Raw genomic sequence first — 26,914 nt, forward strand, 5'->3', positions numbered from 1 at the left:
TGCCGGTCATGTGACCCTGCTACCGTTAGCTTCAGCTCGCTTCAGATGTCAGCTGACTATGATCAGCTGTTAGCTCCTCTGTTAGCCTTTAGCTGCTTCAATTCACGAACACAGGTGTTACCGTCAAACGAACATGTGACGTCACGAGACGTTCGTGACGAAGTCAGCAGAGGTGTCCAATTACAGAGATGACAATGTCTAACGTGTGTGTGTGTGTGTGTGTGTGTGTGTGTGTGTGTGTGTGTGTGTGTGTGTGTGTGTGTCTCTCTCTCTGTGTGTGTGTGTGTCTCTCTCTCTGTGTGTGTGTGTGTGTCTCTGTGTGTGTGTGTGTGTGTGTTCCAGTAAGTGTGACCTGTATGAGATGAGTTGGACCATCAGAGACGGACTCAGAGACAGTTTGGTGTCTGCAGCTCCATACGGAGGACCAGTAGGTACGAAACACATTATTATTGTTGTTATTATTGGTATCATTATGGTTGTTGTTGTTATTATTATGGTTGTAGGTGTTATTATTATTCTTGATGTTGTTGTTGTTGTTGTCTGTCTCTACCTATCTGTCTCTCAGCTCTCCTCAGAGAACCTCACAGACGTTCTCCCAGTTCTCGTCCTCAGTTGGAGATTTATTCGGCGTCTGGCGGCAGCATCGCCAGTTTCCCTGTAAGTAACAATCACAGCTGATCGATAAGTTCAGAAGGTTCCTGAACGCAGCACAGTGATGCTGACGGAGCAGACAATCAATAACCTTCATCAGGAAGTACTGATATTGTTATTGATCAACATACTTCTGACCGCTGGAACGACAACATTTGTGATTTGGATCTTCGTACTCAGCCAATCAGATTCTGTCCTGACCAGTTACTGGACACTCTGAAGACTTGTCTGTCTCTCACCTGTCTTTCTCTCTGTCCCAGTGGAAGAGTGGTCCTGTGGTGCAGCTCGGTTGGACAGTGAGTGATGAATTGTTGTGCGTCCAGGAGGACGGATCGGTTCTGATCTACGATCTGTTTGGATCCTTCAAGAGACACTTCAGTATGGGACAGGTCGGTCTGTTAACTAGTTACCATGTTAACGAACCACTTCAGTATGGGACAGGTCGGTCTGTTAACTAGTTACCATGTAAACAAACCACTTCAGTATGGGACAGGTCGGTCTGTTAACTAGTTACCATGTTAACGCTGTTGTTATTGTAAACAGGAAGTGGTCCAGAGTCAGGTGTTGGAAGCCAAGGTGTTCCACTCTCCTTATGGAACAGGTATTGCCATAGTAACAGGCTCCTCCCGCTTTACCTTAGCAACCAACATTGATGACCTGAAGCTCCGCAGGTTACCTGAAGTCCCAGGTAACAGCAGCCCACATGTTTTTACACTCAGATATACTCTCTTTAACCTGTCTCCCTCTGACCTGTCTCACTCTCTACCTCTTACCTGTCTCACTCAGGTCTTCAGGGGAAGCCATCCTGCTGGGTCGTCCTGACTCAGGACAGACAGACTAAAGTCCTGCTGTCCAACGGACCTGAACTCTACATCCTGGACAACACGTCCTGCACTGCTGTGGTGAGGCAGTTAGAGAGACAGACAGGTAGAGAGTCAGACAGGTGAGACATTAATTACCTGTCTAACCTCCTGTCTGTCTTCAGTGTCCTCCAGGTCTCAGTCCTCAGGCCGGCAGCATCGTCCAAATGTCTGTGTCATTCAGCTATAAATACCTAGCTCTCTTCACTGACACTGGACACCTGTGGACAGGCTCCTCCCACCTGCAGGTAACTCTGGCCTATCAGCTTTCAGATGTATTCCCTGAGGGGGTGGGGTCAGGGCTGTGGCGATGATTTACAGGTGATTATTCTGTCTGCAGGAGAAACTGAATGAAGTCGACACCAAGAAGACAACAACACCCAAACAGATGGTTTGGTATGTTTATCTGTCTAACTTCCTGTTTACCTGTCTAACTTCCTGTTTACCTGTCTGTTACTCGCCTTCTGTACCTGTCCAGGTGTCGCAGACCAAAGAGTCAGCAACCGTCTGTTGTGTTGATGTGGGACAGGCTGCTCATGGTGGCCGGAGTGTGTAACGACACCATCCAGTATCCTTTGAACCAGGTCAGACCGGAACCAGACCGGAACCAGGTCAGAGTGGGAGCAGTATTGCGATGTTCTTCTGGGTCTTCTGGGATTCTCTTGGATCTCGTTTAGGTTCTCTTGGATCTCGTCATGGTTGTGTTTGAACATTGTAGGGTCTCCCGGGTTAAACTCCTTGTTCAGCAGCTTGAGGTCAATGTTCCACATAAGAATGTGGTTTTAAACAGATTTGTAAGAACCAGATTTTTGGCCCTCTGAACAGGTTCCGGTCCAGCTAAGGTGTTCCCGGTGGCCTCCTGTTGAGATGGTCACCGTCGGGTACAGTTTGACCCTTGACCCTGACCCTAGGTTCCCTGTGGAGGATCCCTGTGTTCTGGTGGGAGAACTGGACGGAGTCCGGATCATCAGCTCCACCAATCAGGAGCTGCTGCAGGAGGTTCCTCTGGTCTGTCAGGACATCTTCAAGATCGCCTCCATGGCTCCTGGAGCTCTGCTGCTGGAGGCTCACCGGGAGTACGAGGTGCACCTGTCTGTCTGATCACCTGTCTGTCTGATCACCTGTCTGTCTGATCACCTGTCTGTCTGTTTGTTTAGAAGTCAAGTCAGAAGGCTGATGAGTACCTGAGGGAGATCAAGGAGCAAAGCATGCTGGGAGAAGCAGTCCGGCAGTGCGTGGAGGCAGCAGGTCACGAGTACGACACCAACACCCAGAAGTCCCTGATGAGGGTGAGAAACCTGGAAAATGGTCCACTGACTGACCCGGGTCAGAGTGTAAACTGACCCGGGTCAGTGTGACGGTGTCATGTTGCGTGTCGTCCACCAGGCGGCGTCCTTCGGGAAGTGTTTCCTGACAGACTTCTGTCCGGATCCGTTCGTGTCCACCTGCCGGGAGCTCCGAGTTCTGAACGCCGTCAGAGAGAGCAGCGTGGGGCTGCCGCTCACACACACTCAGTATCCTCTCTCACTGCACAGGTGCATGATGGGAGATGTAGTGTACAGTGTTTATGGTGTCAGTCACAGGCACAGTAGAAATGCAGTGTTCAATGTTACTATGGGGACAGACTCCTTGACCTCTGACCTCAGATTCAAACAGATGACTCTGCAGGTGCTGATTGACAGGTGAGTGAACTCATCCAACATGTGTGTCTCCACTTGTCCTTCGTGTCCACAGCGGTGTGTCACCTGTCTCTCTCTGTCCCTGCAGGCTGGTGTATCGACAGTTTTATCCGTTAGCCATCGAAATCTGTCGTTACCTGAAGATTCCTGATTATCAGGGAGTCAGCCGAGTCCTCAAGCACTGGGCCGCATGCAAGGTGACCTGTCTCACCTTTGTCTTACCTTTCACTCCTGTCTCACTCCCGTCTCACCTGCATCTTGCCTGTGTCGACTTTAGATTAACTGCTCACCGGTGTGATGTGTTTGTGGGCGTGTCCAGGTGCAGCAGAAGGACCTATCAGATGAGGCCATAGCTCAAGTGGTGTGTGTGAAGGTGGGAGACTCACCTGGTGTCTCGTATTCACACATCGCAGCTAAAGCGTACGAATGTGGACGCACTGAACTCGCCATCAAGGTACCTGTCTCACATCACAACTCTGATCCATCAACTAATGGGTTGGTCAGGGATGGGTTGGTTACTGGTGGGTTGGTCAGGGATTCTCTCTATCTCCACCAGCTGCTGGATTTTGAGGCTCGGTCTGGGGAGCAGGTTCCTCTGCTGCTGAAGATGAAGAGGAGTCAGCTGGCTCTCAGTAAAGCTGTGGAGAGCGGAGACACTGACCTGGGTGAGTTTGTTAGCCCCGCCCCCTACCTGTCTGTCTGGTAGATGATGTCACACTGACTAGTCTCCCTGTGTGTTGTTAGTGTACACGGTGGTGAGTTACCTGAAGAACGAGATGAACAGAGGAGATTTCTTCATGACTTTGAGGAACCAACCGGTCGCCCTCAGTCTCTACAGACAGGTACGCCCACTGCAGACGGGTACACCCAGCTGAAGGTTCACTGTTTTGTCATGTGTGAGGAGACTTTTTCCAACTCGAAGATCGACCTGCTGATTGTGTGTGTGTGTGTGTGTGTGTGTGTGTGTGTGTGTGTGTGTGTGTGTGTGTGTGTGTGTGTGTGTGGTTCAGTTCTGTAAGCTGCAGGAACAGGAAACTCTGAAGGATCTTTACAACCAGGATGACGATCATCAGGAGCTGGCTAACTACTACGTCACTGCCAGTTACAGAGAAAAGGTAACGAGAACAACTAGTGAGTCAGTTAACAGCTGGTTAGTCACTAACCCTCTGAATTACCTGTCCGTATCTACCTCTCTCCACCTGTCTGTTTCCACCTGTCTGTGTGCAGAGGTTGGAGAGCCGTCTGTCTCTCCTGCAGAGTGCTGTAGACGAATACAACAAGGCAAAGAACGAGTTTTCTGCGAAGGTAAACAGGAAGTGGAATACACCTGAAGTCAACTGTGATGAACTACACAGATGGTTGAACGCAGACAGAGGCGTCACTCTGTGTGATTTTCTGGATCTGTTTCCCTGAATGTACTGGAGAGACAGACAGGTATATCATATTGTCTCTGTATCCTGTCTTCAGGCCACCGAGGACGAGATGCGTCTCCTCCGTTTTCAGCGTAAACTGGACGATGAGAAAGGGGCGGGGCTTCTGGGACTGTCTCTACAGGTAGATAAAGGTGTATGGAAATGAATGAACTCAATGTGACTCAGTGAGAAACTCTGATCTGCCTGGTGATGTTACTTCCTGTTGGTTCAGGCCACCATGGAAGCTCTGTTGGCTTTAGGACTTCACAAACAGGCGGAGCAACTTTACAGAGACTTCAGAGTACCTGACAAAAGGTGAGACACTCAGCAAGTGATGTCACAGGGCTGCCCTCTGATTGGCTAACATCTTTATTCTTGAACTGATATTGGGAATTCTTAGTGTCCCTGTCTTTCTGTCTACCTACCTGTGCCAGGTATTGGTGGTTGAAGCTCAAGTCTCTGGCGGAGAAGGAAGAGTGGGAGGAGTTAGAGAAGTTCTCAAAGAGCAAGAAGTCTCCCATTGGCTATCTGGTAAGAAGCCACACCTCCTTCATCAGTGATATGACTAAAAGTAAAGTTGGACTGCATTTCCCATGAGTCTTAGCACCGTCTCTTCTTCAGGCATTTGTTGAAGTTTGCATGAAGTGTAACAACAAGTACGAAGCCAAGAAGTACGTTTCCAAGGTGACACCTGAGCAGAGGGTCAAAGCTCACCTGGCCGTCGGGTAAGACACAACACCTGGCTGTGACATCATCAGACAGGTGAGAGCAGACCACTCAGGTCACTGTTCTTCCTTTCTTCCTGTCAGTGACCTGGAGGGGGCGGCGGACGCTGCCATCGAGCGAAAGAACGAATCAGAGATGGGGGCGGTCCTTGCGAGATGCTCTGGCTCTGACCGTCTGCTGATTGACAGGTTGAACCGAGCCACTACTGCCAAAAAGTGATCCTCAGTTCACTGTGATTGACATGAGGCGCTATTATGGCAACCAGTTCCTCTTCTGAACTGAGCGCTAAGTGGTGTGGAGTTACTGATCAGCTGATCGTGTTGTCTTCTTCACTGTTTGTTCCTGAATAAAAACGCTGTTGATGTTGAACGACCAGCTGAGTGTTTCCTGTTTTAGTAAACCTTCACATCACCGTGACGACGGGAACCATCAGAGCGTCACTATCTCCTTCGCTGGCTGTTTGTCGTCCAGGCAACACATCTGCTTCATATTAAAAGCTTTCCACCCGGGACCCAGCAGGATACTTTATTGTGATGGAGCTACAGAAGTGATCACAGTTACGATGTTTTTTTTTATGAATGTTCTGTCAGGAACCAGTTTTCATATTTGTTGTGTAAAATAAATAATGAAGTGTCCTGCAGTTCTTAGTTAGACCACAGGGAGGCGACAGAAACAAAACCTCTGAAATCTGACTTTAAATTTCGAAACAAAACAACAAATCCTCGTCAAACTGTATTTTGTGTTTTCCTCCAAAACTAAAAATGTTTAGTTCTCTGCATTCAAAGAAGTTTGTTTTCATTGGTATTAAACTTAAAATCAATTTGTTGATCATCAGTTAATCAATATGTTCCTCATCCAGGAGGTTTATTTATGTTGAAGATTTTTGCTGAATCTACATTTTTCGGTATGTTTAGTTTGAGTGGGCCGCCGGGAGGGGCGGAGCTGTCCAGCCGTCAGCTGTGGGCAGGACTTGAAGAAACTCAGATCCACCGAGAAATAATTCAGAGTACTTCGAAGTATTGTGTTCCGTCAGGTAAGTGTTTCATCTGTTTTAAATGTGAAGAAATTCAAGGACTCTTACTGCGCACGCGCCTTGTTTCATAAGAGCTATACAGAAAGAGCTTTGTCCCATGTTTTATGAACCCGTTTGTGGAAAGTGCAGCGGTTTAAAGGTGCAGTTTCTACATTCCAGACTCCGTTTAAAATGTGTCCATGTTAACCTGCTGTATGTTGGAAGTCCAGCTGGTACAAATTATCGGACTGAAGTGTTTATTGACGACTGAAGGCCGTCTCCGCTCACTTTCACAGTCCAGGTGTTTCGGTGACGACTGACGTCACTGAGGTCTGGTCCTGACAGTCCAGGTGTTGTGGATTTTATTGATTATCTGTGATTTAAATGTCGCAGAACTGCCGTTAGTTCCGCAGTATGTCTGTAGTTAGATGCCAGCAGGTCCGTGAACTGCAGCTCAGCAACACGGTCCTAAAAACTGGCAAAATGTCAACGGAGTCTGGCGACGGAGAAAAGAGCTCAGTCATCATTATATTAAACTTTAACTGGCCCGGTTAGTTAATGAATCAGCTGTCAGAATACTGCAGTACCACACGATATACACAATAGTACTACTGGCAGCAACACGTTTAGTACTCCCAGATAAAAGACAGTGTCAGGGAGTACTCATGGTACTGCTGTACTCTGTGTACATGTAGTACTAGTTCATGTGTGATTCCTACTGTGGGTTTAATATGTCCTGTTTCCTTTGGAAACCGTGCAACAGGTGAGAAAGGTGCATTCTGATCCGTGATTGGTCCTGACCTACAGGTGGTCATGTCATCAGTGAAGGTGGAGTGTGTGGTGAAAGCCAGTGCTCTGATTGGTGAAGGGCCGGTGTGGGAGGAGTCAGAGCAGATACTGCTGTTTGTCGACATAGCGGGGAGCAGGATCCACAAATGGAGTCCAGCGACCAATCAAATCCAGTCTGTGGAGACAGGTCAGCCAATCAGCAAACCTGCTTGTCTCTTTACCTGCATGTCTTTCTTCCCATCTGTGTCTCACCTGTCTGTCTCTCTGTCCGTCTCCTCAGGTGACATGGTGGGCTTTGCGGTTCCCCGTCAGTCAGGTGGTTATGTTGCAGGTGTTGGTCGCAGCGTTGTGGCTGTTGATTGGTCGACTCAGACGATGACATCACTGTTGGAAGTTGACGAAGACAAACCGAACAATCGATTGAACGATGGGAAGGTTGATCCGATTGGACGGCTGCTGGCAGGTTAGTCTGTCCACTTGGTTACATGGTCACCTGTCTGTCTGTCCACCCAGTTACCTGTCCATCCACCTGTTCACCTGTCTTACTGTCCACCTGATGTGGGTTGAAGGTACGATGGGAATCGAGGAGCATCCAGCACAGGTTCAGAGGAAACAAGGATCTTTGTTCTCCGTGACCTCTGACCTCACCGTCACCAAACACCTGAGCCAGGTACCCTCATCTCTCTGTCTATATATGTCTCACTCCCTGTACCTGTCTCACTCCCTATACCTGTCTCACTCTCAGGTGGACATATCTAATGGGTTGGACTGGTCTTTGGATCAGAAGACATTTTTCTACATAGACAGTTTGTCTCTGACTGTCGACGCCTTCGACTACGACTCAAACACTGGAAACCTCGGTAACTGTGTACTTATACTGCAGCACATGTCTACTTATACTGCAGTACATATGTACTCTTGTACTATTACTGCATAGGTAACCGTCGTGTGGTGTACCGTATGGAGGAGGGGGAGGGGCTTCCTGATGGCATGACAGTGGATGCTGAAGGTCGTCTGTGGGTGGCGTGTTACAACGGAGGACGAGTCATCAATATCGACTCAACTACTGGTCAGTTACACCGGTTATACTGGTTAGTTACACTGGCTATACTGTTTAGTTGTACTGGTTAGTTGTACTGGTTACACTGGTTAGTTGTACTGGCTATACTGGTTAGTTCTACTGGTTAATGTACTGGTTATACTGGTTAGTTATACTGGCTATACTGGTTAGGTACACTGGCTATACTGGTTAGTTGTACTGGTTATACTGGTTAGTTGTACTGGCTGTACTGGTTAGTTGTACTGGTTATACTGGTTATTTCCAATGGCTATACTGTTTAGTTACACTGGCTATACTGGTTAGTTGTGGTTACTGGTTATACTGTTTAGTTGGACTAGCTGTACTGGTTAGTTGTACTGGTTATACTGGTTAGTTATACTAGCTGTACTGGTTATTTGTACTGGTTAGTTGTGCTAGTTAGTTGCACTGGTTATAGTAGTTAGTTATACTGGTTATTTTCAATGGCTATACTGTTTAGTTACACTGGCTATACTGGTTAGTTGTACTGGTTATACTGGTTAGTTGTACTGGCTGTACTGGTTAGTTGTACTGGTTATACTGGTTATTTTCAATGGCGATGCTGTTTAGTTACACTGGCTATACTGGTTAGTTGTACTGGTTATACTGGTTAGTTGGACTGGTTAGTTGTACTGGATATACTGGTTAGTTGTACTGTCCATAATGGTTAGTTGGACTGGTTATACTGGTTATTTTCAATGGCTATACTGTTTAGATGTACTGGTTATACTGGTTAGTTGGACTGGTTAGTTGTACTGGATATACTGGTTAGTTGTACTGTCTGTAATGGTTAGTTGGACTGGCTGTACTGGTTAGTTGTACTAGCTGTACTGGTTAGTTGTGCTGGTTAGTTGCACTGGTTATACTGGTTAGTTGTACTGGTTAGCTTCAATGGCCATACTGTTTAGTTACACTGGCTATACTGGTTACTTGTACTGGTTATACTGGTTATTTTCAATGGCTATACTGTTTAGTTACACTGGCTATACTGGTTAGTTGTACTGGCTGTACTGGTTAGCTGTACTGGCTACACTGGTTAGTTGCACTGGTTAGTTGTACTGGTTATACTGGTTGTACCTGTCATGTTCCAGTTTGAAGTATGTCGGTCTGAATTTCATTTACTCCATTCAGGTGAGTTACTTGGTTCTACCGGATTCTACTTGGTTCAACCTGGTTTTACTTGGTTCTACCGGATTCTACTTGGTTCTACCTGGTTCTGCCGGCTTCTACCTGGTTTTACTTGGTTCTACCTGGTTCTGCCGTGTTCTACCGGTTGTTTCGGGAATATGTGGTTGTTCTGAAGTGATGGTTAGAAAGATGAATTGTACCTGTCATGTTCCTCAGGTGTGAGGCTGCAGACGGTCTCTCTGCCGGTGACAAAGACCACGTCTTGTTGTTTCGGGGGTCCAGACTACTCTGACCTCTATGTGACCTCAGCCAGTCTGGGCCTCGACCAATCAGAGAGCAGGCAGCAGCCGCTGGCGGGAGACACCTTCAGGGCAAGTTAACCTGTTCGCTGACTCACCTGCTCGGGGTGTTAAGTGTCCTACACATGATGATGACGGTTGGTGACCGCCTGTGTGTGTGTGTTTGTACAGGTGAGAGGACTTGGGGTCAAAGGTCGACCCTCAAATTCATTCACTGGATGATCTTCAGGAGGCGGCGACTCTGTCCATTGATGAACTCAAACAGCCAATCACAGCACAGTTCACTTACAGGAAATGATCAGCACACTGATTAATGAATGATAACTTGAGCTGTCAATCATGACTGAACTGGATCAGCAGATTTATTAATAAATGGTTCATACTCATACGTGTGGAGTTTGAAGCTGTTAAAAATGAGCCAATCAGAGTGACACCAATAATGTTATTATTGAGGATCATGGGTAACGTAGTTCATCGGTTATTGAGCTTTTTAAAGGTCCATATTGTCCAACGATTTTATCCGTTTTAAATCCATCAGAAGATATTTAGTGGTTTTAAAATGTGAGTCATCCTCTCTGAGCGTCTCCACTAACAGCAGGTTGTCCGTGTCTTTAAGGCCCATTGATATCAGTGTACCTCTCTTCTGATTGGCTGACTCTTTCCAGACCAATCACAGGTTTTCTTCGGTGCGACAGAACAACCGCTGTGTTTTTTTTCCACATAAAAGATTGAACATCAGGCTGTTCTGAGGGCGGACATATGACATCACCATGAGTTTGTGACATCACAGTTATCGGACATTTAAAGGAAAATGTATAAAAAGTGAGACGACAGCATCATGTAATCAGGGTGCGCTTCATTTACACACCAAGTGCAGATTCACCACCAAGAAGCAACAAACACCAGACAGTACGAGCATCGCTACACAGCTTTCTAGAAAACGTCTGTACACGTAGAAAACCTTGTGCTGTTATTATTATTATTATTTTTACTGAAAACAATGAAGAGGGGGGGGGGGCTTTGTGGACCGGACACTGTCGTCAGTGTGAGACTGGTGTGTCCAGCTGTCTCCAGGTGTGTCCAGATGTCGGGGAGCTGGAGAACGTTGGGGAACGTCGGGGAACGTCGGGGAACTGGAGAACGTTGGGGAACGTCGGGGAACTGGAGAACGTCGGGGAATGTCGGGGAACTGGAGAACGTCGGGGAAGGTCGGAGTTCCAGATAAACAGATTTTGGCAAACGTTTGGCTCCTAAAGCACATTAGCATGTGATGCTAACGCTTCCTGCCAGTAAACACAGTAGAAAACAATGTGTGAAAAGAGTAGAACCCTGTACAAGATCCAGTCAAAGACGCAGACCTGCTGAACCAGAACCAGGACCAGAACCAGGACCAGGACCAGGACTCTAGCTCTCATTGAGCTCTCTGAATCCACTGACCTTTGACCCCTGAAATGTTTAAGGAAGTTGAGACTCTGTTAGCCCTCGTGATTTAAAAAGGCGTGAAGTGTTCAATAAACCGAGCCAGAACCATATCAGAGTCCCGGTCCTCAGTGGTCCGGCTGTTTGGGAGTCGTAGGTGTTGATATTTGTAGTTTTTGATTCAACAATGAACTTTGAGTCTAAAGTGCTCCAAAATCAGAACATCTGGAACTTCCTGACAGCTGGACATCAGCTGAGGAAGGTCATGTGATCTGGAGCTCCACAACACCAAGTTTATTGGCAGGTTTTCTGTGAACTTCTGATCTGACTGATTCCAGATCTGCTTCCTGCTGGTCTCTTTTCTTTTCCAGATTTCTAAATCGAGTTTGGTGGATAAACAAACTCCAGAGGTCAGAGGTCAGGGGGAGTTGAGCTACCTGGTCTGTACAACATACAAAACATGAAGTCATTAGTTCACATTGATTGATCAGAAATGTTCAAAGTGCTAATTGGTCCCATCGATGAGAAGTGGGCGTGTCCCTCTCCGTGCTGTAATGTGTCTCAGTAGTGCTCCTCAGAGTGGGCGGGGTCACAGAAGAAGCGGGAGCTACGTTTGGCCGATCGAGCCGTGAAGGGGACGGTCTTCAGAGCTGCAGGCAGGAAAACAACAACCAATCAGATCAGAAAGGACATAAGACGCAGCTGGCGTGATCGTGTGTTGACATATTCACCTGTGATGATGTCCTCGATGGCGCCGTCCTTCCCCTCGTAAACATGCCGACTGTCTTTTCCTTGTCGTCGTCGCAGCTCTGTGAGCAGCTCCTGCTTCTGCCGCTTCCCCCTGTGGGATGGAGACTGGGGGGAGGGGGGAGGGTCTTAGTGATGTCACAGCCGTCATGTCATGAACTGTTGTGTCCATCAATCGTACAACGTTTTCTGAGGTTCCAGCCGACAGCACCAACGACACGTTACACACATTTAACCTTAATACCTTCTGGTCCATGGTAGCCCACAGATCTACTGACCAATCACAAACTGTTTAGGAGATGATGTCAGTGCTTAATGTACATGTGTATCAGCAGCACCTGTTCTCTTTGATTGACAGGTCTCACCTTGGTCTCCTCCTCCTCCTGCTGCTCCTCCTGCTCCAGTTTCTCCAACAACATCTGTTCCTGACGCCTCCTCTGCTCGTTTTCGTCCTCCGCCAGCTACAGACACACAACACACACACAGACACACAACACACACACGCAGACACACAACACACGCACACACAGACAGACACACAACACACGCACATTCACAAATGAAGTCATGACATGTCCACGGGATCTGAGTGGTTTTAATGAAGAACTTTTCAGTCAAAATGTAGGAGGGGCTTGAGGCTGACGGACCACACCCATGTGTGAAGGGGCGGGGCTTAGTGTTGTGTCACTCACCCTGTAGGCTTTAATGAAACGAACAAAGATGGGGAAGAAGACGGATGGAGGCATCGTCTTTGAACTCTCGCCGAAAAACTTCACCACATCTTCAAAGGCGTCCTGAGGATTGTCCACACACACACGCGCACAGTTCGTCACAGTTTCATATGATTTAGAACTATAGACACCGAGTTTAATTTATTTTTATTTCACTTTATTAATCCCCGAGGGGAAATTTCTTCGCTACAGCAGGGGGGCTCTCAGGGGGGAGCTGCTGCAGCAGGCTGCCACTAGCGCGGCGCCAGGTAACCTGACCTGAGGTGCATGTTTTTGGATGATGGGAGGAAGCCGGAGAACCCGGAGAAAACCCACGCAAGCACAGGGAGAACATGCAAACTCCACACAGAAAGGCCCAGGACCGGATTTGAACCCGGAACCTTTTTGCTGTGAGGCGACAATGCTAACCACTGCACCACCGTGCCGCCCGTAAACAAGGAGTTCCCATACCGAGAGTCGAACCCTGGCCGCCTGGGTGAAAACCAGGAATCCTAACCGCTAGACCATATGGGAAAATATTTGACTAACATTCTGTCTATCTCACATGTCTGTGTCTCACCTGTCTGTGTGTCTCACCTGAGCGATGCGTGCGTCCTCCTGCAGTTTGCTGAGTCGTGATTCGTTCCTGCTGATGAAGTCTTTGAGTGTTGCGTTGTGCGACACGCTGAACTCCCTCCAGGTGAGCTCCATGCCGCGCTGCAGCTCCTTCACATCACACAGCACGTTCTCCAGACTCACTGCACAGGTCAACAGGTGGACAGGTCAACAGGTGGACAGGGGGACAGGTCAACAAGTGGACAGGTCAACAAGTGGACAGGTCAACAGGTGGACAGGGGGACAGGTCAACAGGTGGACAGGTGAACACATGAACAGGTGAGAAGGTGAACAGGTGAACACATGAACAGGTGAGAAAGTGAACAGGTGAGAAGGTGAAGAGGTGAAAAGGTGAACAGGTGAAAACATGAACAGGTGAACAGGTGACTCACAGGACGGAGGCCCCGCTGCGCTCTGATTGGCTGACAGACTCACCTGCAGCAGCCTTGTCCACGTAGTGCAGCTCGTTGTAGTAAAGAGACACCGACGCATATTTCTCTCTCACAACGTTGCTGATGTAATGAAGCAACGTCTGTTTCCTGTCTGTGGACTTAGTCTCCAGCAGCTACACACACAGAGACAGACAGAGACACACAAAGACAGACAGAGACAGACAGACACACACAGAGACACACAGAAACAGACAGAGACATACATAGAGCGAGACACAGACACACATCAGCTGCCAGGATTGTGTCTGTGTGTATCTGTGTGTGTGTGTGTGTGTGTGTGTGTGTGTGTGTGTGTGTGTGTGTGTGTGTGTGTGTGTGTGTGTGTGTGTGTGTGTGTGTGTGTGTGTGTGTGTGTGTGTGTGTGTGAGAGAGAGTGTTACCAGGTCCAGACTCTGTAGTTTGAATCCGTACACTGCTCCTCTCTTGCTGCTGTTCATGTAGTTCCCCAGAGCCAAAATGATCTGAGAACCAACAGCTGTTAGAACCGTAGTCACATCATATAGATCCGTTCACAGTTAGATGATATAGATCCGTTCACAGAGTTAGATGATATAGATCCGTTCACAGAGTTAGATGATATAGATCCGTTCACACAAATGATATAGATCCATTCACACAGATGATATAGATCCGTTCACTCAGAGTTAGATGATATAGATAAGCTCACAGTTAGATGATATAGATCCGTTCACAGATGATATAGATCCGTTCACTCAGAATTAGATGATATAGATCTGTTCACTCAGACTGACCTCAAGGATCTTCTTCAGCTTCTGAGATGATTTTATAGAAACTGAAGCAGCGATGATGGAGTGGAGTTGCTGAGAGGAAAAAAGACAGTGAGACAGGTCACATCTGTCTGTCTGTCTCCTTGTCTTTCTCTCCTGTCTATCTCCCTGTCTGTCTCTCTCCTGTCTGTCTCCATGTCTGTCTCTCCTGTCTATGTCCCTATCTGTCTCTCTCCTTTTGTTTCCCTGTCTGTCTCCTTTGTCTGTTTCTCTCCTGTCTGTCTCTCTCCTGTCTATCTCTCTCCCTGTCAGTCTCCCTGTCTGTCTCTCTCCTGTCTGTCTATCTCCCTGTCGGTCTCCCTGTCCGTCTCTCTCCTGTTTGTCTCTCTGTCTGCCTCTCTCCTGTCAGTCTCCCTCCTGTCTATCTCCCTGTCTATCGCTCTCCTGTCTGTCTCTCTTCTGTCTGTCTCCCTGTCTGTCTCCTGTCTGTCTCTCTCCTGTCCATCTCCCTGTCTGTGTCTCTCCTGTCTGTCTCCCTGTCTGTCTCTCTCCTGTCTGTCTCCCTGTCTGTCTGTCTCTCTTCTGTCCGTCTCCCTGTCTATCTCCCTGTCTGTCTGTCTCCTGTCTGTCTCTCTTCTGTCTGTGTCTCTCCTGCCTGTCTGTCTGTCTTGCTGTGTCTTACCGGGGTCAACATCTGGACGTTGTCGGTGAAGTTTCCCATGAAGGTCATGATTGACATCCTCTGATTGAGTCTCTCGATGCGGCTGAACTGCATCATGAATCTGTCCTCGTCACTCAGCGCCTCCAGCGGCTTCCTGTCGCGCTCGTACTGTCGCAGCAGCTTCACCTCGGCCTCCGTCGGCAGGAAGCGCATCAGACACTCCACGAAGTCCACGCGCACCGTCCGGAGGTCAAACCTGCAGAGGTCAGAGGTCGTTCAGCTGTGAGACGGTGGGCCGGCGGCCAATCGGGAGCCTGAACCCGCCGTGCCGCATCTGAACGTTCCGGTTCCAGATGCGGCGCGGCGGGTGGAACCGAGTCGGACTGCGAGAGCTCTGGCTGCTGTGGGCGGGGCTTCTGCCGCAGTTAGACCTACGTGTGGATGGCGCGGCAGATGACCTCTGGCCCCTGGCCCGCCTTCCTCAGCGTGATGGCCAGGTTCTTGGAGCGGTTGGCCTCCAGCAGAGACACTTTGGACGGAGCCTTCTGAGGAAGCTTCTGCCGGGACAACGTCAGGTCCACCGCCGGGCCCTGAGCCTTCGTCTTAAACAGCTCCTCGAACTCCTCCACGTCCAGGTCCTGGGGACGTACAGGATGGACAGGTGGTCAGAGAATCTCCGTGTCTCCGTGTCTCTGTGTCTCTGTCTTACCTGCAGGATGGACTCGTCGTCGATGTCGTTGAAGACGGTTCCGTTGATCTGACTCGGTTTGAGAGCGACCCAGTTCAACACCGGCATCCTGAACTTAGTCTGGATCGGCTTCTTGATCTTCACAGCTGGGAGACAGGTGAGACAGGTGAGACAGGTGAGAGGGAGACAGTCAGTCTCGGATTCATATGTTGAAAATAGATATTTTTTTTGTTCTGATGATGAAGTTTGTTTAACAATAAAACATTAAAGGAAAGGAGGACAGACAGACAGAGATACAGACAGGACGGGTGGGTGATGGGTGTGAGACAGGTGGAGGATGGATAGAGGACGGGTGAAGGACAGGTGGGAGACGGGTGGAGGACAGGTGATGTCAGGGTCAATACACCTACAGAATAACTTTAAAGGACCCTCTGACAGCAGACAGGAGAAAAGAAACGACACGTTAGAGTCACAGGAAGTTACAGCACATTTCACAGTTACCATGACGACCGAGAAGTCTGGATTCTGATTGGCCGAGAGGTGCGGATTAATTTGAGTGAGTGGGTGGATTAATTTGCAGTGATGTACTCCAGAGGTACTCCAGGACCTGGTGATGTTATTGTTGCCATGGTTACAGGCTACCGTTTTCCATGCAGCCTGTGAACGCATCGTTCCCTCTGATCCAGTCTCACCTGCAAGTCCCGAGTTAAAGATGACCGTCGGCGAGCCACCCGACCCCGGGAGAGGGGGCGCCACAGGAGGGGGAGGGGGGGCATGGGGACGGAGGAGAGCTCGCTGGTCCGACAGGGAGGAGGAGGGGGAGGCGGAGGGGGGGGGGCAGGGGGAGGAGGTGCAGGGTAAGGCCCGTTGGACACTGGAGACAGAAGACACATGTTATTACAGCCTGGGGACAGTGAGTAGTTCTTATTAGTACTTAGTAGTAGTTATTAGTACTTAGTAGTTCTTATTAGTACTTAGTAGTTCTTAGTAGTACTTAGTAGTTCTTAGTAGTACTTAGTAGTTTTTAGCAGTACTTAGTAGTACTTGGTAGTACTTAGCGGTACTTAGTAGTATCTAGCACTACTTAGTTGTACTTAGTAGCACGAAGTAATTTTTTGAAAACCTTGAGTTGAAACTCACCTGTGCCTGGCATTGGGGGAGGGGGAGGAGGAGGAGGGGGGCACAGCATCCCCGGAGCACCGCCCATCCCCGGTCCCAGGCTGTGATAGGCTACAGTCTCAGGGCTGCAGAAATGAATGAACATCAGGATGTCATTGGTTCCTGATGGTTGTAGGAAGCAGAGCTGTGACTTCCTGTGTGTTATTTCATCAACCAATCAGGAGTCAGGTCATTTAGTGTTTTTTCTTAACATTAATTAGATGAGTTGAATTGTTTTGAGTTGTCACCATGTGGCTCCACATCGATTTGGGACCGTAATTTTGAAGGCCGCTCTTGACTTCCTGTGTTTTTCTCATTGTTATTTACGTTAACATTTTAATGTGTCATGTGTCTCCTGACTGTTTGAAGCTCTGTCTGTCTGTCTGTCTGTCTGCTGCTGTGCAGGTGTGTCTTACCTGGGGGACAGGTTAGGACAGGGTGGAGGTGAGGGGGAGGCGGAGTCAGCCACGCCCCCGTCACCCTCTCCCCTCTGGGGTTGAGGAGCTCCGGGTCCTCCGGCCTGCTGCGCCTCCTGAGCCTGACGCTCCAGACGACTCTGACGCCGGATCGTCTGGTCCTTCTCACGAACCATCCGACGCAACGTGTGCACCTGAGTGTTGGTGCTCGCATATACGTCCTGCACAGGTAATGGGTAACAGGAAGCAGGTGAACAGGTGAACAGGTGAACAGGAAACATGTTTTTTATGGTAACAGCACTGACCCGCAGTTGGTCCAGCTCCTTGTTAGTTTGCATCAGTTGCTTCTCCAGTTCGACAATCTTCAGCATCGCTTCGTTCTCCACGTCCAGGAGACGCTCTGACATCTGAAGACAGAGAGAGAGAGAGACAGGTACTGGTCAGTGGGACAACTGTCTGTCTCTCCACCCGTCTGTCTCTCCACCTGTCTATCTTACCGTGCCCAGGCTCTCCTCCAGCTCCTCCACTCTCTCCAGAGCAGCAGTTTTGGTCTCTGCATCTTCCAGCAGCGTTCCAACATCAAACACGTTGTCCAGGTACGCCTGAATCTGAACCTGTAGTCGGTCGCTCTCCGTGTGCTTCAGTCTCTGAGGGGAGGGAGGAGGGGGGGACACAGACAGACCAACAGACAGGTTAAACGTGCCACATGTTGTTCTGTTTCCATCGCAATAAACTTCAGCAGTTGAGAACTGAAATGGTGACTCAGACATTGTGATTGGCTGAGAGCTGATCATGTGACTGTGGTGATGCTATTTGGCCTCCTGTGATTGGCTCTTACCTCCAGGTGTTCGTCCAGGTTCAGTTTGGTGAAGTCATACTGCAGGTGGACTCTGAAGTTCATGTCCTCCACTGAGTGAACCACGATGTTGATGAACTGCATACAGGCCACCTAGCAACCGTTTCCATGGCAACAGTAAAAAATATATGCTGTTAGCAGACATTGACCTGAAGATGTCACACGATAAACGTCAGTCTGCACCATGTCGTGTACAACAGTCAGTGAAGGCAGCGCTGACCCTAACCTGTCTACATGCTACATGTTATGTACATGCCACATGTTATCTACATGCTACACATTATCTACATACTACATGTTATCTACATATTACATTATAGACACCAGAATGATCCTGATGAACGAAAAGATGAAATTCTGTTTACCAGGAAGTCGATGTTGTCGTCTTCATTCTTAAAATGTTCCATCAACTTCTCAAAACGCATCGACTCAGAGCACACCTACAACAGATCAGTCAATCAATCAATCAATCAATCAATCAATCAATCAATCAATCAATCAATCAATCAATCAATCAATCAATCAATCAATCAATCAATCAATCAATCAGTCAGTCAAGTATGTTGTTGTTGTTGTTTACAGTTTTAAAGTTGTCGAAGGCCGACAGGATGATCTCATGTCCTCCTCTGACCAAACACACAGCTGCTAACAACTCCAGAACCAGAGCCTTCGTCCTGAGGAGGAAGAGAGACAGACAGGGAGAGAGAGACAGGTGAGATAGACAGACAGACAGAGAGAGAGAGACACTATCTTTGTTGTGTTTAAATACACCTGACTCAGCGTATTTTTACCCATGAGTACCTGGGGTTCCTGTTGTTGAGGCTGAGGGCGATTTCATTGACAGCGTGAGGATGTGACATCACCATGTTGAATCCGTACTGAGGAAGAGGAGAACACAGACGAAGGTCAGCGGTTGTGTTGCGGTGACATGTGGACCAGCCTGAAGCCGTGTTACCTGGTAGTTCATGACTGCTCTGAGACACATGATGCAAACGTGGACGTCGTCTTTCTTACAGACCAGTCGAGAGTTCTTCAACGTACGACGACTCGGCAGCGTGTTGGAGCGAGTCACCAGAGTGGAGCTGCAAACACACAACACGGAGTCAGAACACGGAGTCGGAACACGGAACACGGAGTCGGAACTCGGAGTCAGAACACGGAGTCGGAACACGGAACTCGGAGTCGGAACTCGGAACTTGGAGTCGGAACTCGGAACTCGGAACACGGAGTCGGGAGTCGGAACTCGGAACACGGAGTCGGAACTCGGAGTCGGAACACGGAGTCGGAACTCGGAGTCGGAACACGGAGTCGGAACTCGGAGTCGGAACACGGAGTCGGAACTCGGAGTCGGAACTTGGAACTCAGAGTCGGAACACGGAGTTGGAACACGGAGTCGGAACTCGGAACTCAGAGTCGGAACACGGAGTCGGAACTCGGAACTCGGAGTCGGAACTCGGAGTGGAGTCGGAACCTGATGGAGTGTCGAGCTGCTCGAGGCACGGAGGACGACGGTGACGGGAGGCTGCAGTCGCCGTGGAGATCTTCTATGGACCGACTCCAGGGAGAGTCGATGGAGGACACCTCGCTTCCCGCATCCGACTGCTCTCCATCGAACCTGAACACATGTCATCGAGTTTCACCACCCTCACTCAACAGCTGTCTGTAACCATGGAAACACACGTGTTGTCTGAGAAACTCACGTGACAGCGTACTGAGCGAACGACAGATACTCAACCAGAACATCCAGACCTCGATTCTCCTCGTTCAGAAACTCCCGGACCCATCTGCAGACAGACAGGTCAGAGAGAGAGAGACAAAAAAAGAGAGAGACAGGTAGTCAGACAGACAGGTCAGAGAGAGAGACAAAAAGAGAGAGACAGGTAGTCAGACAGGTCAGAGAGAGAGAGAGAGAGAGACAGGTAGTCAGACAGGTCAGAGAGAGAGAGAGAGAGAGACAGGTAGTCAGCTAGATAGGTACCCGATGTGGTTTGTACGAAGAGAAATCTCGAGCTCTCTGAGCATTTGAGTCGACTCCTGAACTCTTCTTCTGAACTTCTGCAGACAGACAGACAGACAGACAGACAGACAGGCAGGCAGGCAGGCAGGCAGGCAGGCAGACACAGAGAGACGGATTAATAATAAACTGCAGGATCGTCGAATAAAAACTTTAAATATCAACTCCATGAAATAATAAAAACCTTCCGTGTGACGGCCGGATCGAGGAAACCTCTCAACTTCTGGATGTAGGTGTGGGGGGGGTTCTTCACCTGGAACCTCTCCTACACACACACACACACACACACACACACACACACACTTACTTATACTTAGGTATAAGTAATGTGAATAGACTTTTATAGATTTGAATGTGCTTCTTTTAAGGTGTCTGTCAAAACATTTAAGTTTCCATCATAAACCAAACAAACAAACGACTTCAGACGTTCTAGACGAACGTTTCTTCACGTACGAATCTTTCAAACCTTTGAACTTTCTTAACACCACCGACCTGATCGCAGATCAGCTCCCACTTCTTCTCGTTGTCGTAGGAACGCAGCAGACGCACCTTGTCAGGTGGTAGGTTCATTGAATTCTGAAACACAAACAGTTTATAATGTGGGAGTTCCTCCATCAGAACCAGAACCAGAACTGCTGGTACCTTCCAGATTCTGAAAGACCAGGTATCAACATAATGGAACAAACAGGAAGTCAAACATTGAAACTTCTAACCAATCAGATGGCTCAAACACAACTGTTTTCTTTAACAGCGAATCAGACGGACCAGACCATCGTCCTCCTCAGGAGGACCACCTCAGGAGGACCACCTCAGACCACTTCAGACCACCTCAGACCACTTCAGACCACTTCAGACCACTTCAGACGACCTCAGACCACTTCAGACCACCTCAGACCACTTCAGACCACTTCAGATGACCTCAGACCACTTCAGACCACTTCAGACCACTTCAGACGACCTCAGACCACGTCAGACCACTTCAGACCACCTCAGACCACTTCAGACCATCTCAGACCACTTCAGATCACCTCAGACCACTTCAGACCACTTCAGACCACTTCAGACCACCTCAGACCACTTCAGATCACCTCAGACCACTTCAGACCACTTCAGACCACTTCAGACCACTTCGGACCACTTCAGACCACCTCGGACCACTTCGGACCACCTCAGACCACTTCGGACCACTTCAGACTACCTCAGACCACCTCGGACCACTTCGGACCACCTCAGACCACCTCGGACCACCTCGGACCACTTCAGACCACCCCATTCCTGAAGATTCCCTGAGTGTTATTTTACATTTTCCTCATCTGCAGTCGACATCCTGAATGTGTGTAGTGTGTGTTGTGTGTGTGTGTGTGTGTGTGTGTGTGTGTGTTGTGTGTATGTAGTGTGTGTGTTGTGTATATTTAGTGTGTGTGTGTTGTGTATATGTAGTGTGTGTGTGCGTGTGTTGTGTATATGTAGTGTGTGTATATGTAGTGTGTGTGTGCGTGTATATGTATGTGTGCAGTGTGTGTGTGTGTGTGTGTGTATATATATGTATGTGTGTAGTGTGTAGTGTGTGTGTGTGTGTGTGTGTATATATGTATGTATGTATGTGTGTAGTGTGTGTGTGTATGTGTGTATATATGTATGTGTGTAGTGTGTGTGTGTGTGTGTGTATATATGTATGTGTGTAGTGTGTAGTGTGTGTGTGTGTGTGTGTGTGTGTGTGTGTGTGTGTGTGTATATATGTATGTATGTGTGTAGTGTGTGTATGTGTGTATATATGTATGTGTGTAGTGTGTGTGTGTGTGTGTGTGTGTGTGTGTGTGTATATATGTATGTGTGTAGTGTGTGTGTGTGTGTGTGTATATATGTATGTGTGTAGTGTGTGTGTGTGTGTGTGTATATATGTATGTGTGTAGTGTGTAGTGTGTGTGTGTGTGTGTGTGTGTATATATGTATGTGTGTAGTGTGTAGTGTGTGTACATACTCACCAGTGCGATGGAGAACCTCTCCTCCAGCTCGGCTGGGTCCGGCATCGGCAGTCGAACCGGGGCGGCTCTGGACCGGATCACGGCCAGCTGACTCTCCATGCTCTCTGTGTTCCCCATCACACACACACACACACACACACACACACACACACACACACACACACACACACACACACACACACACACACACACACACACACACACACACACACAGACACACACTGAACACACACACACTGAACACACCCACCTACAGCACACACACACTCAGCACACACAGCGGCAGGAACATGTGGTCGGCCATCACAGACGGGCGGTCGAGCTGCTGAAGGCCTGTCTCTCTCTGCCTGTCTGTCCTCCTGTCTGTCCTCCTGTGTGTCTCTCTGCCTCCTCAGATGGTGGAGATCGTCTCCATCCTTCGTCAGTGTCTCTGTCTCTCTCTTTGTCTCCCACTGCTGCTGCTGCTGCTGCTGCTGATGATGATGATGATGGTGATGATGATGATGATCCAGATGAAGCCGCGCTCGGCTGTCGTGTTATCGTGTGTGCACGAATATGAAATGTGTGTGTGTTGTGTGTGAGCCCGTGTTGCAGATCAGCCGGTTAATCCTCCCCCTCTCCTCCCCCACATGAAGAAAGAAAGAGAGAGTCGGCCTCCCCCTCTTTGTCTCTCTCTCTCACAGCTGCAGTCTCCACCGAGCTCGCTCGACCCTCCCTCCTCCGTCTCTCACTGCCTCCTCAGACAATGAACCTTCTGCTGCCACAGGCTCCGCCCACCACACACACACACACACACACACACACACACACACACACACACACACACACACACACACACACACACACACACACACACACACACACACACACACACACACACACACACACACACACACCTCTGTGTCACTGTCAGTCAGTGTCTCTCCACCCCCTCTGTGTGTGTGTGTGTGTGTGTGTGTGTGTGTGTGTATGGATCAGCTGCTGTATTTGTACACGTATGTTTGTGTCCTACATGCGTGTTAAGATCCTGTTTAATGATGCCAGCAGCTCCGCTATCACGTTATATCACAATATTTGGATCCCATGATGCTACATGGTCGACTTTGATTTTCTCAGTGCAGCCAGAAGAAAAGAATAGAATGAAGACTTTAAACTATTTATTTTTAAAACAGTTGAATCAAGACCAAAACATATTAGATATAATAATTAAAATTTTGTTTTTATTTTGTTAACCGCAGAATCAGTTTGTTTTGAACTAACGTGAAAGTAGAAGTGTTTCTGTCAGTGATGAACAATTCATCATCATCATCACTGACAGACATTAACAGGACAGCTCCCCCTGGTGGAAGCTCAGTGAGCTGCAGGTGTTGAGTGACTGGAAATGATTTTATACAACAAACAGAAATTATTTCAAACAATCAACAAATCAGTTGTTTTCATCTGTTTGTTCGTATCGTCTTTAAATCCGCTTTGTTTGTCCCTGAAGTTGATCGGAATCAGACGACTGATGTCAGAGGAGCAAATGTCTCAGCTGTTTGTAGTAAACCATCGTTAACCATAGTGAATCGTAGTGATCTCTAGTGATCCATAAAGAACCATAGTGATCTGTAGTGAACTGTAGTGATCTCTAGAGATCCATAAAGAACCATAGTGATCCATAGTAAACCGTAGTGATCTCTAGTGATCCATAAAGAACCATAGTGATCTCTAGTGATTCATAGTGATCTGTAGTGAACCGTAGTGATCTCTAGTGATCCATAATGAACCATATTGAACCATAGTGAACTTTAGTGATCCATAGTGTGCGTTTTAACACACGGTACATATTGTAGTTATGGTTTCTTCTATTTAAACTTGGAAGTTTAAATTATCCAGTTCTTTGTGTGAATTTCCAGCGTGAACCCCTGAAATAAGGTTTCTGACTCAGAGAGGGGAAAGAGCCTCACCAACTCTGACCTCAAGATCCAAGATGGCTGCTGCGTGCACCATCAGTAGTGACTGCTGTAGTGATGCTGTTTGTTGTCATGTCTGTCTGGGAAGGTGTTGCTGCAGTGTGTTGGTGAGATTCAGACTCACACAGGAGAGGAGGCTCTGCAGCCGTTTACAGGTGTGACCTGACTGTCAGTGCTCCAGGTGAATTGTGGGTAATGTAGACACCAGGTTCATCGTGAAATAAAAACCTTCTGCTCCTGCATCATTTTTAACTGACTGTGTTAAATCAGTGTAATACTCCTTTAAAATGAACCTGAATCTGTTTCAGCACCAAGGACAGAGTCCGCAGGAGCTCCGCCCCCTCTGAGTCACCAGGCTTCGTCACAGAGACACAGACAGACACACAGGTGGACAGAGAGACAGACAGGAGGACAGAGAGACAGGTGGACAGAGACAGGAGGATAGACTAGTGGACAGAGAGAGAAACAGGTGGACAGACAGACAAACAGCTCTTCTCCCTCCTCCTCCTCCTCCTCCTCCTCCACCGCTGCTGCAGAGGCTCGCGCCGCTCGGTCCGGTTGTCGTCATGGGAACGGTGCTGTCTCTGTCTCCGGGCCTGCGGAAAGCCGCAGCTCGCGGACCGGAGAAGCTCGCGGTGCAGAAGCGGCTGGAGGAGGAGGAGGAGGAGGAGGAGGAAGAAGAAGAAGAGGACGGGAAGAAGAAAAAGAAGCGGCACCCGGTTTTGCTCCACGCGCTCAGCTGGAAGAAACGTCTCGTGGCTGCGCGAGCTAAGAGGAAGGGCGGGAAGAAGGTGAAGCCTGTGGTGTCCGAGTCTGGGCACGTGCCGCGGGAACAGCGGCAGAACACGATCACCGACAGCCGCAGAGCCCCGAAGGTCGGACTCAAATACGGACCCATCCCGGTGCCCGTACCCACCGTGCCGGATCAGACACATAGGCGGGCCCGGCCGGACCTGGTGGTCTCACCGCGGAGGGTGGTGGTGCAGGTTGGTGCTTTATCTTTAAACCTAATAAGGGAGAGTCATCGGCTTTTAAAAGAACCCTAAATCTAAACAACAGAATGTAAATAAGCAGCAGAACAAAATAACTAGATAGTAAGCAACAGGCATATTTCTGGTAGGAAATAATTGAAGCTGAATAAATAAATATTTTTTCTTCAGTGGTCTGACTGCAACAAGAATCCAACAAAGTTTTAATCTGTAACTTTGAGATGAAAGAATCACAGAAGTTTGAACAAGTCCCTGAACTTTCATATAAAACATTTTAATTGGTTCATTAAATATGTTTTTCTTTCTGATCAGTTTTAAATGCCTTCAACTAAAATGTCACAATTGAATCAAAGAAAGTGATGTCATCATGGTGCTCCTCCCCTTTTCCTCTGCAGGCATCGACAGGCGAACTCCTTCGTTGTCTTTCAGATTTTCTGCGTTGTCGTTGTGTCAAACTGAAGGAGCTGTCGTCCAATCAGATCGTCCTCTGGTTCAGAAACGTTGATCGGGCGCTGCTGCTTCAGGGCTGGCAGGTAACTTTTTGTTTGTTTGTTTATTTGTTTGTTTATGTTGACTTCTCAGACCTTAGCACCAAGTCCTCCCTGTTCAGTTTTTATGGTGCGAACACGTTCAGCGAGTTCCTGAACGCAGCACAGAGATGCACATGGAGGATCGATCAGAGTTATTGATCAACACTTGAACGTGAACATTAGTGATGTCATCATGGACCTGAAACCGGAGCAGGGAAACATCAGTTTATAACAAAAGTTGTAAACGGGCAACAGAGACCCTTGAAATGCTTCAGAAAGTCTCCGGTGATGAAGCCACCAGGTGTTCTGAGTGACATCATGTTTCAAGAGGGGCGGAGCTTCACTGTCCAAGACCAAACAAGGTGGTCAGGTCAGGAGACACCAGCTGGGCTTTGTTTGTGTCCCGTGAATTTGTCCCCCAGAGTCAGACTGTCAATACCGAGTTCCACTGAGACCTTGTGAGGGGAACATTCACTGGGAACCACCTCAACTGTGTTGCCATGGCAACAGGCTTCTCCAACATGCCAAAATACTTCCAACAGCAGGACAACAGCGCGTTGAGAACGTGGACTTTCTGCTGGTCGATAACTGAATCCTTCCTCATGAGGGTGTTTGATCGTCCGTGTGCATCACCGTGCTGCGTTCAGGTACTCTCCGTCTGTTTGACCTGCTGTCTCTCGTCCCCTTCAGGACCAGTGCTTCATCAGTCCTGCCAGTCTGGTCTTCGTGTACCTGCTGTGCAGGGACGTAGTGGACGAGGACACGTCGTCGGAGCAGGAGCTCCACGCCACCTTCCTCACCTGTCTCTATCTGGCCTACTCCTACCTGGGCAACGAGATCTCCTACCCCCTCAAACCTTTCCTGGTGGAGTCCAGCCGCGATGCATTCTGGGAGAGAGCGCTGGAGTCCATCGAGCTTCTGAGCGGCGACATGCTGCGAATCAACGCCGACCCGCACTTCTTCACCGAGGTGTTCCAGGACCTGAAGAGACAGGGGGGGGTGAGGGAGGAGGAGAAGGAGAAGGAGAAGAAGGAGAGAGTGGTGGAGGAGGAGGAGGAGGAGGGTGGAGATGTGGATCGTTAAGAGAGATGAAGAGGAAAAGAGAGAGAGGGTTGTTAATGAAACTCGCTCAGAACTCGCTGACCTGCTGATACCGCCGTTACCATGGCGACTGATGAGCAGCAGGATGGATGGCAACCTTTGACCTAACTGCATGCTGTCAATCAAAACGAACTAATCTTCATTGTGGATGTAAAGAAGTTACCATGGCAACCTTTCATACGATCTCCAGCCTTATTTAGTTAAGTGGGGCGGGGGGGGACACGCTGATTGATCGGTCAGCTGTGCATCGTTGATCAGA

At 48.5% G+C, this 26,914-nt stretch overlaps 4 protein-coding genes and 1 non-coding gene across 6 annotated transcripts in view; 3 read left to right on the forward strand and 2 right to left on the reverse strand.

Moving 5' to 3' along the window:
* The window catches only part of vps16 (VPS16 core subunit of CORVET and HOPS complexes), a 5,977-nt gene extending 280 nt beyond the window's left edge, over positions 1-5,697 (forward strand). Inside the window, exons 2-24 of one of the 2 annotated variants that reach the window (XM_069721168.1) lie at positions 343-431; positions 566-657; positions 912-1,040; positions 1,195-1,339; positions 1,438-1,553; positions 1,637-1,759; positions 1,852-1,907; positions 1,990-2,079; positions 2,423-2,594; positions 2,669-2,800; positions 2,898-3,025; positions 3,158-3,193; positions 3,279-3,387; positions 3,510-3,644; positions 3,747-3,855; positions 3,935-4,032; positions 4,201-4,305; positions 4,418-4,495; positions 4,658-4,744; positions 4,835-4,917; positions 5,037-5,133; positions 5,224-5,327; positions 5,412-5,697. In XM_069721168.1, the coding sequence (XP_069577269.1) occupies positions 343-431; positions 566-657; positions 912-1,040; positions 1,195-1,339; positions 1,438-1,553; positions 1,637-1,759; positions 1,852-1,907; positions 1,990-2,079; positions 2,423-2,594; positions 2,669-2,800; positions 2,898-3,025; positions 3,158-3,193; positions 3,279-3,387; positions 3,510-3,644; positions 3,747-3,855; positions 3,935-4,032; positions 4,201-4,305; positions 4,418-4,495; positions 4,658-4,744; positions 4,835-4,917; positions 5,037-5,133; positions 5,224-5,327; positions 5,412-5,547 (2,449 nt within the window). In that variant the 3' untranslated portion in view covers positions 5,548-5,697. Of the gene's footprint in view, positions 1-342; positions 432-565; positions 658-911; positions 1,041-1,107; positions 1,145-1,194; positions 1,340-1,437; positions 1,554-1,636; positions 1,760-1,851; positions 1,908-1,989; positions 2,080-2,422; positions 2,595-2,668; positions 2,801-2,897; positions 3,026-3,157; positions 3,194-3,278; positions 3,388-3,509; positions 3,645-3,746; positions 3,856-3,934; positions 4,033-4,200; positions 4,306-4,417; positions 4,496-4,657; positions 4,745-4,834; positions 4,918-5,036; positions 5,134-5,223; positions 5,328-5,411 lie in introns of those variants that run through there. The other variant, XM_069721169.1, reaches the window with a different exon arrangement.
* A 550-nt stretch (positions 5,698-6,247) lies between these two features.
* On the forward strand, positions 6,248-10,020 carry rgn (regucalcin). Its single transcript, XM_069721194.1, has 8 exons — positions 6,248-6,361; positions 7,104-7,316; positions 7,410-7,592; positions 7,699-7,799; positions 7,875-7,989; positions 8,067-8,198; positions 9,552-9,706; positions 9,806-10,020. The coding sequence occupies exons 2-8, from the start codon at positions 7,154-7,156 to the stop codon at positions 9,854-9,856; spliced, it is 900 nt and encodes a 299-aa protein (XP_069577295.1). The 5' UTR covers positions 6,248-6,361; positions 7,104-7,153; the 3' UTR covers positions 9,857-10,020.
* Positions 10,021-10,473: 453 nt separating this feature from the next.
* On the reverse strand, positions 10,474-22,788 carry fmnl2b (formin-like 2b). Its single transcript, XM_069721167.1, is given in 28 exon segments — positions 10,474-11,703; positions 11,785-11,908; positions 12,166-12,261; positions 12,493-12,594; positions 13,108-13,268; positions 13,561-13,690; positions 13,958-14,038; positions 14,330-14,398; positions 14,988-15,222; positions 15,402-15,604; positions 15,676-15,800; positions 16,347-16,425; positions 16,428-16,528; positions 16,795-16,898; positions 17,229-17,449; positions 17,534-17,635; positions 17,726-17,875; positions 18,067-18,177; positions 18,450-18,524; positions 18,665-18,758; positions 18,886-18,962; positions 19,040-19,166; positions 19,556-19,699; positions 19,785-19,868; positions 20,063-20,139; positions 20,283-20,363; positions 20,591-20,674; positions 22,084-22,788. Coding segments are annotated over 28 exon segments (3,243 nt in total). The 5' UTR covers positions 22,201-22,788; the 3' UTR covers positions 10,474-11,614.
* On the reverse strand, positions 12,973-13,044 carry trnae-uuc (transfer RNA glutamic acid (anticodon UUC)). The gene has a single exon. It is a non-coding gene; the product is annotated as a tRNA-Glu (tRNA).
* A 1,577-nt stretch (positions 22,789-24,365) lies between the features above and the next one.
* LOC138634357 (cyclin-dependent kinase 5 activator 2-like) lies at positions 24,366-26,854 on the forward strand. Its single transcript, XM_069721221.1, has 3 exons — positions 24,366-25,021; positions 25,420-25,557; positions 26,245-26,854. The coding sequence occupies exons 1-3, from the start codon at positions 24,602-24,604 to the stop codon at positions 26,635-26,637; spliced, it is 951 nt and encodes a 316-aa protein (XP_069577322.1). The 5' UTR covers positions 24,366-24,601; the 3' UTR covers positions 26,638-26,854.
* Positions 26,855-26,914: the final 60 nt, after the last annotated feature.

The sequence above is a fragment of the Brachyistius frenatus genome, unplaced genomic scaffold (genome assembly GCF_029030835.1).
Source record: "Brachyistius frenatus isolate BFR_SWC_R1_liver_20210118 unplaced genomic scaffold, ASM2903083v1 Contig_259, whole genome shotgun sequence".
Taxonomy (NCBI): domain Eukaryota; kingdom Metazoa; phylum Chordata; class Actinopteri; family Embiotocidae; genus Brachyistius; species Brachyistius frenatus.

Bases quoted from the DNA above. Each gene is read 5' to 3' on its own strand.
- rgn (XM_069721194.1), top strand. From the start codon at position 7,154: ATGTCATCAGTGAAGGTGGAGTGTGTGGTGAAAGCCAGTGCTCTGATT. The intron at 7,990-8,066 runs GTAACTGTGTAC...ATTACTGCATAG, and splicing joins CTCAAACACTGGAAACCTCG to GTAACCGTCGTGTGGTGTAC. The intron at 9,707-9,805 runs GCAAGTTAACCT...GTGTTTGTACAG, and splicing joins TGGCGGGAGACACCTTCAGG to GTGAGAGGACTTGGGGTCAA.
- LOC138634357 (XM_069721221.1), top strand. From the start codon at position 24,602: ATGGGAACGGTGCTGTCTCTGTCTCCGGGCCTGCGGAAAGCCGCAGCT. The intron at 25,022-25,419 runs GTTGGTGCTTTA...TTTCCTCTGCAG, and splicing joins CGCGGAGGGTGGTGGTGCAG to GCATCGACAGGCGAACTCCT. The intron at 25,558-26,244 runs GTAACTTTTTGT...CGTCCCCTTCAG, and splicing joins TGCTGCTTCAGGGCTGGCAG to GACCAGTGCTTCATCAGTCC.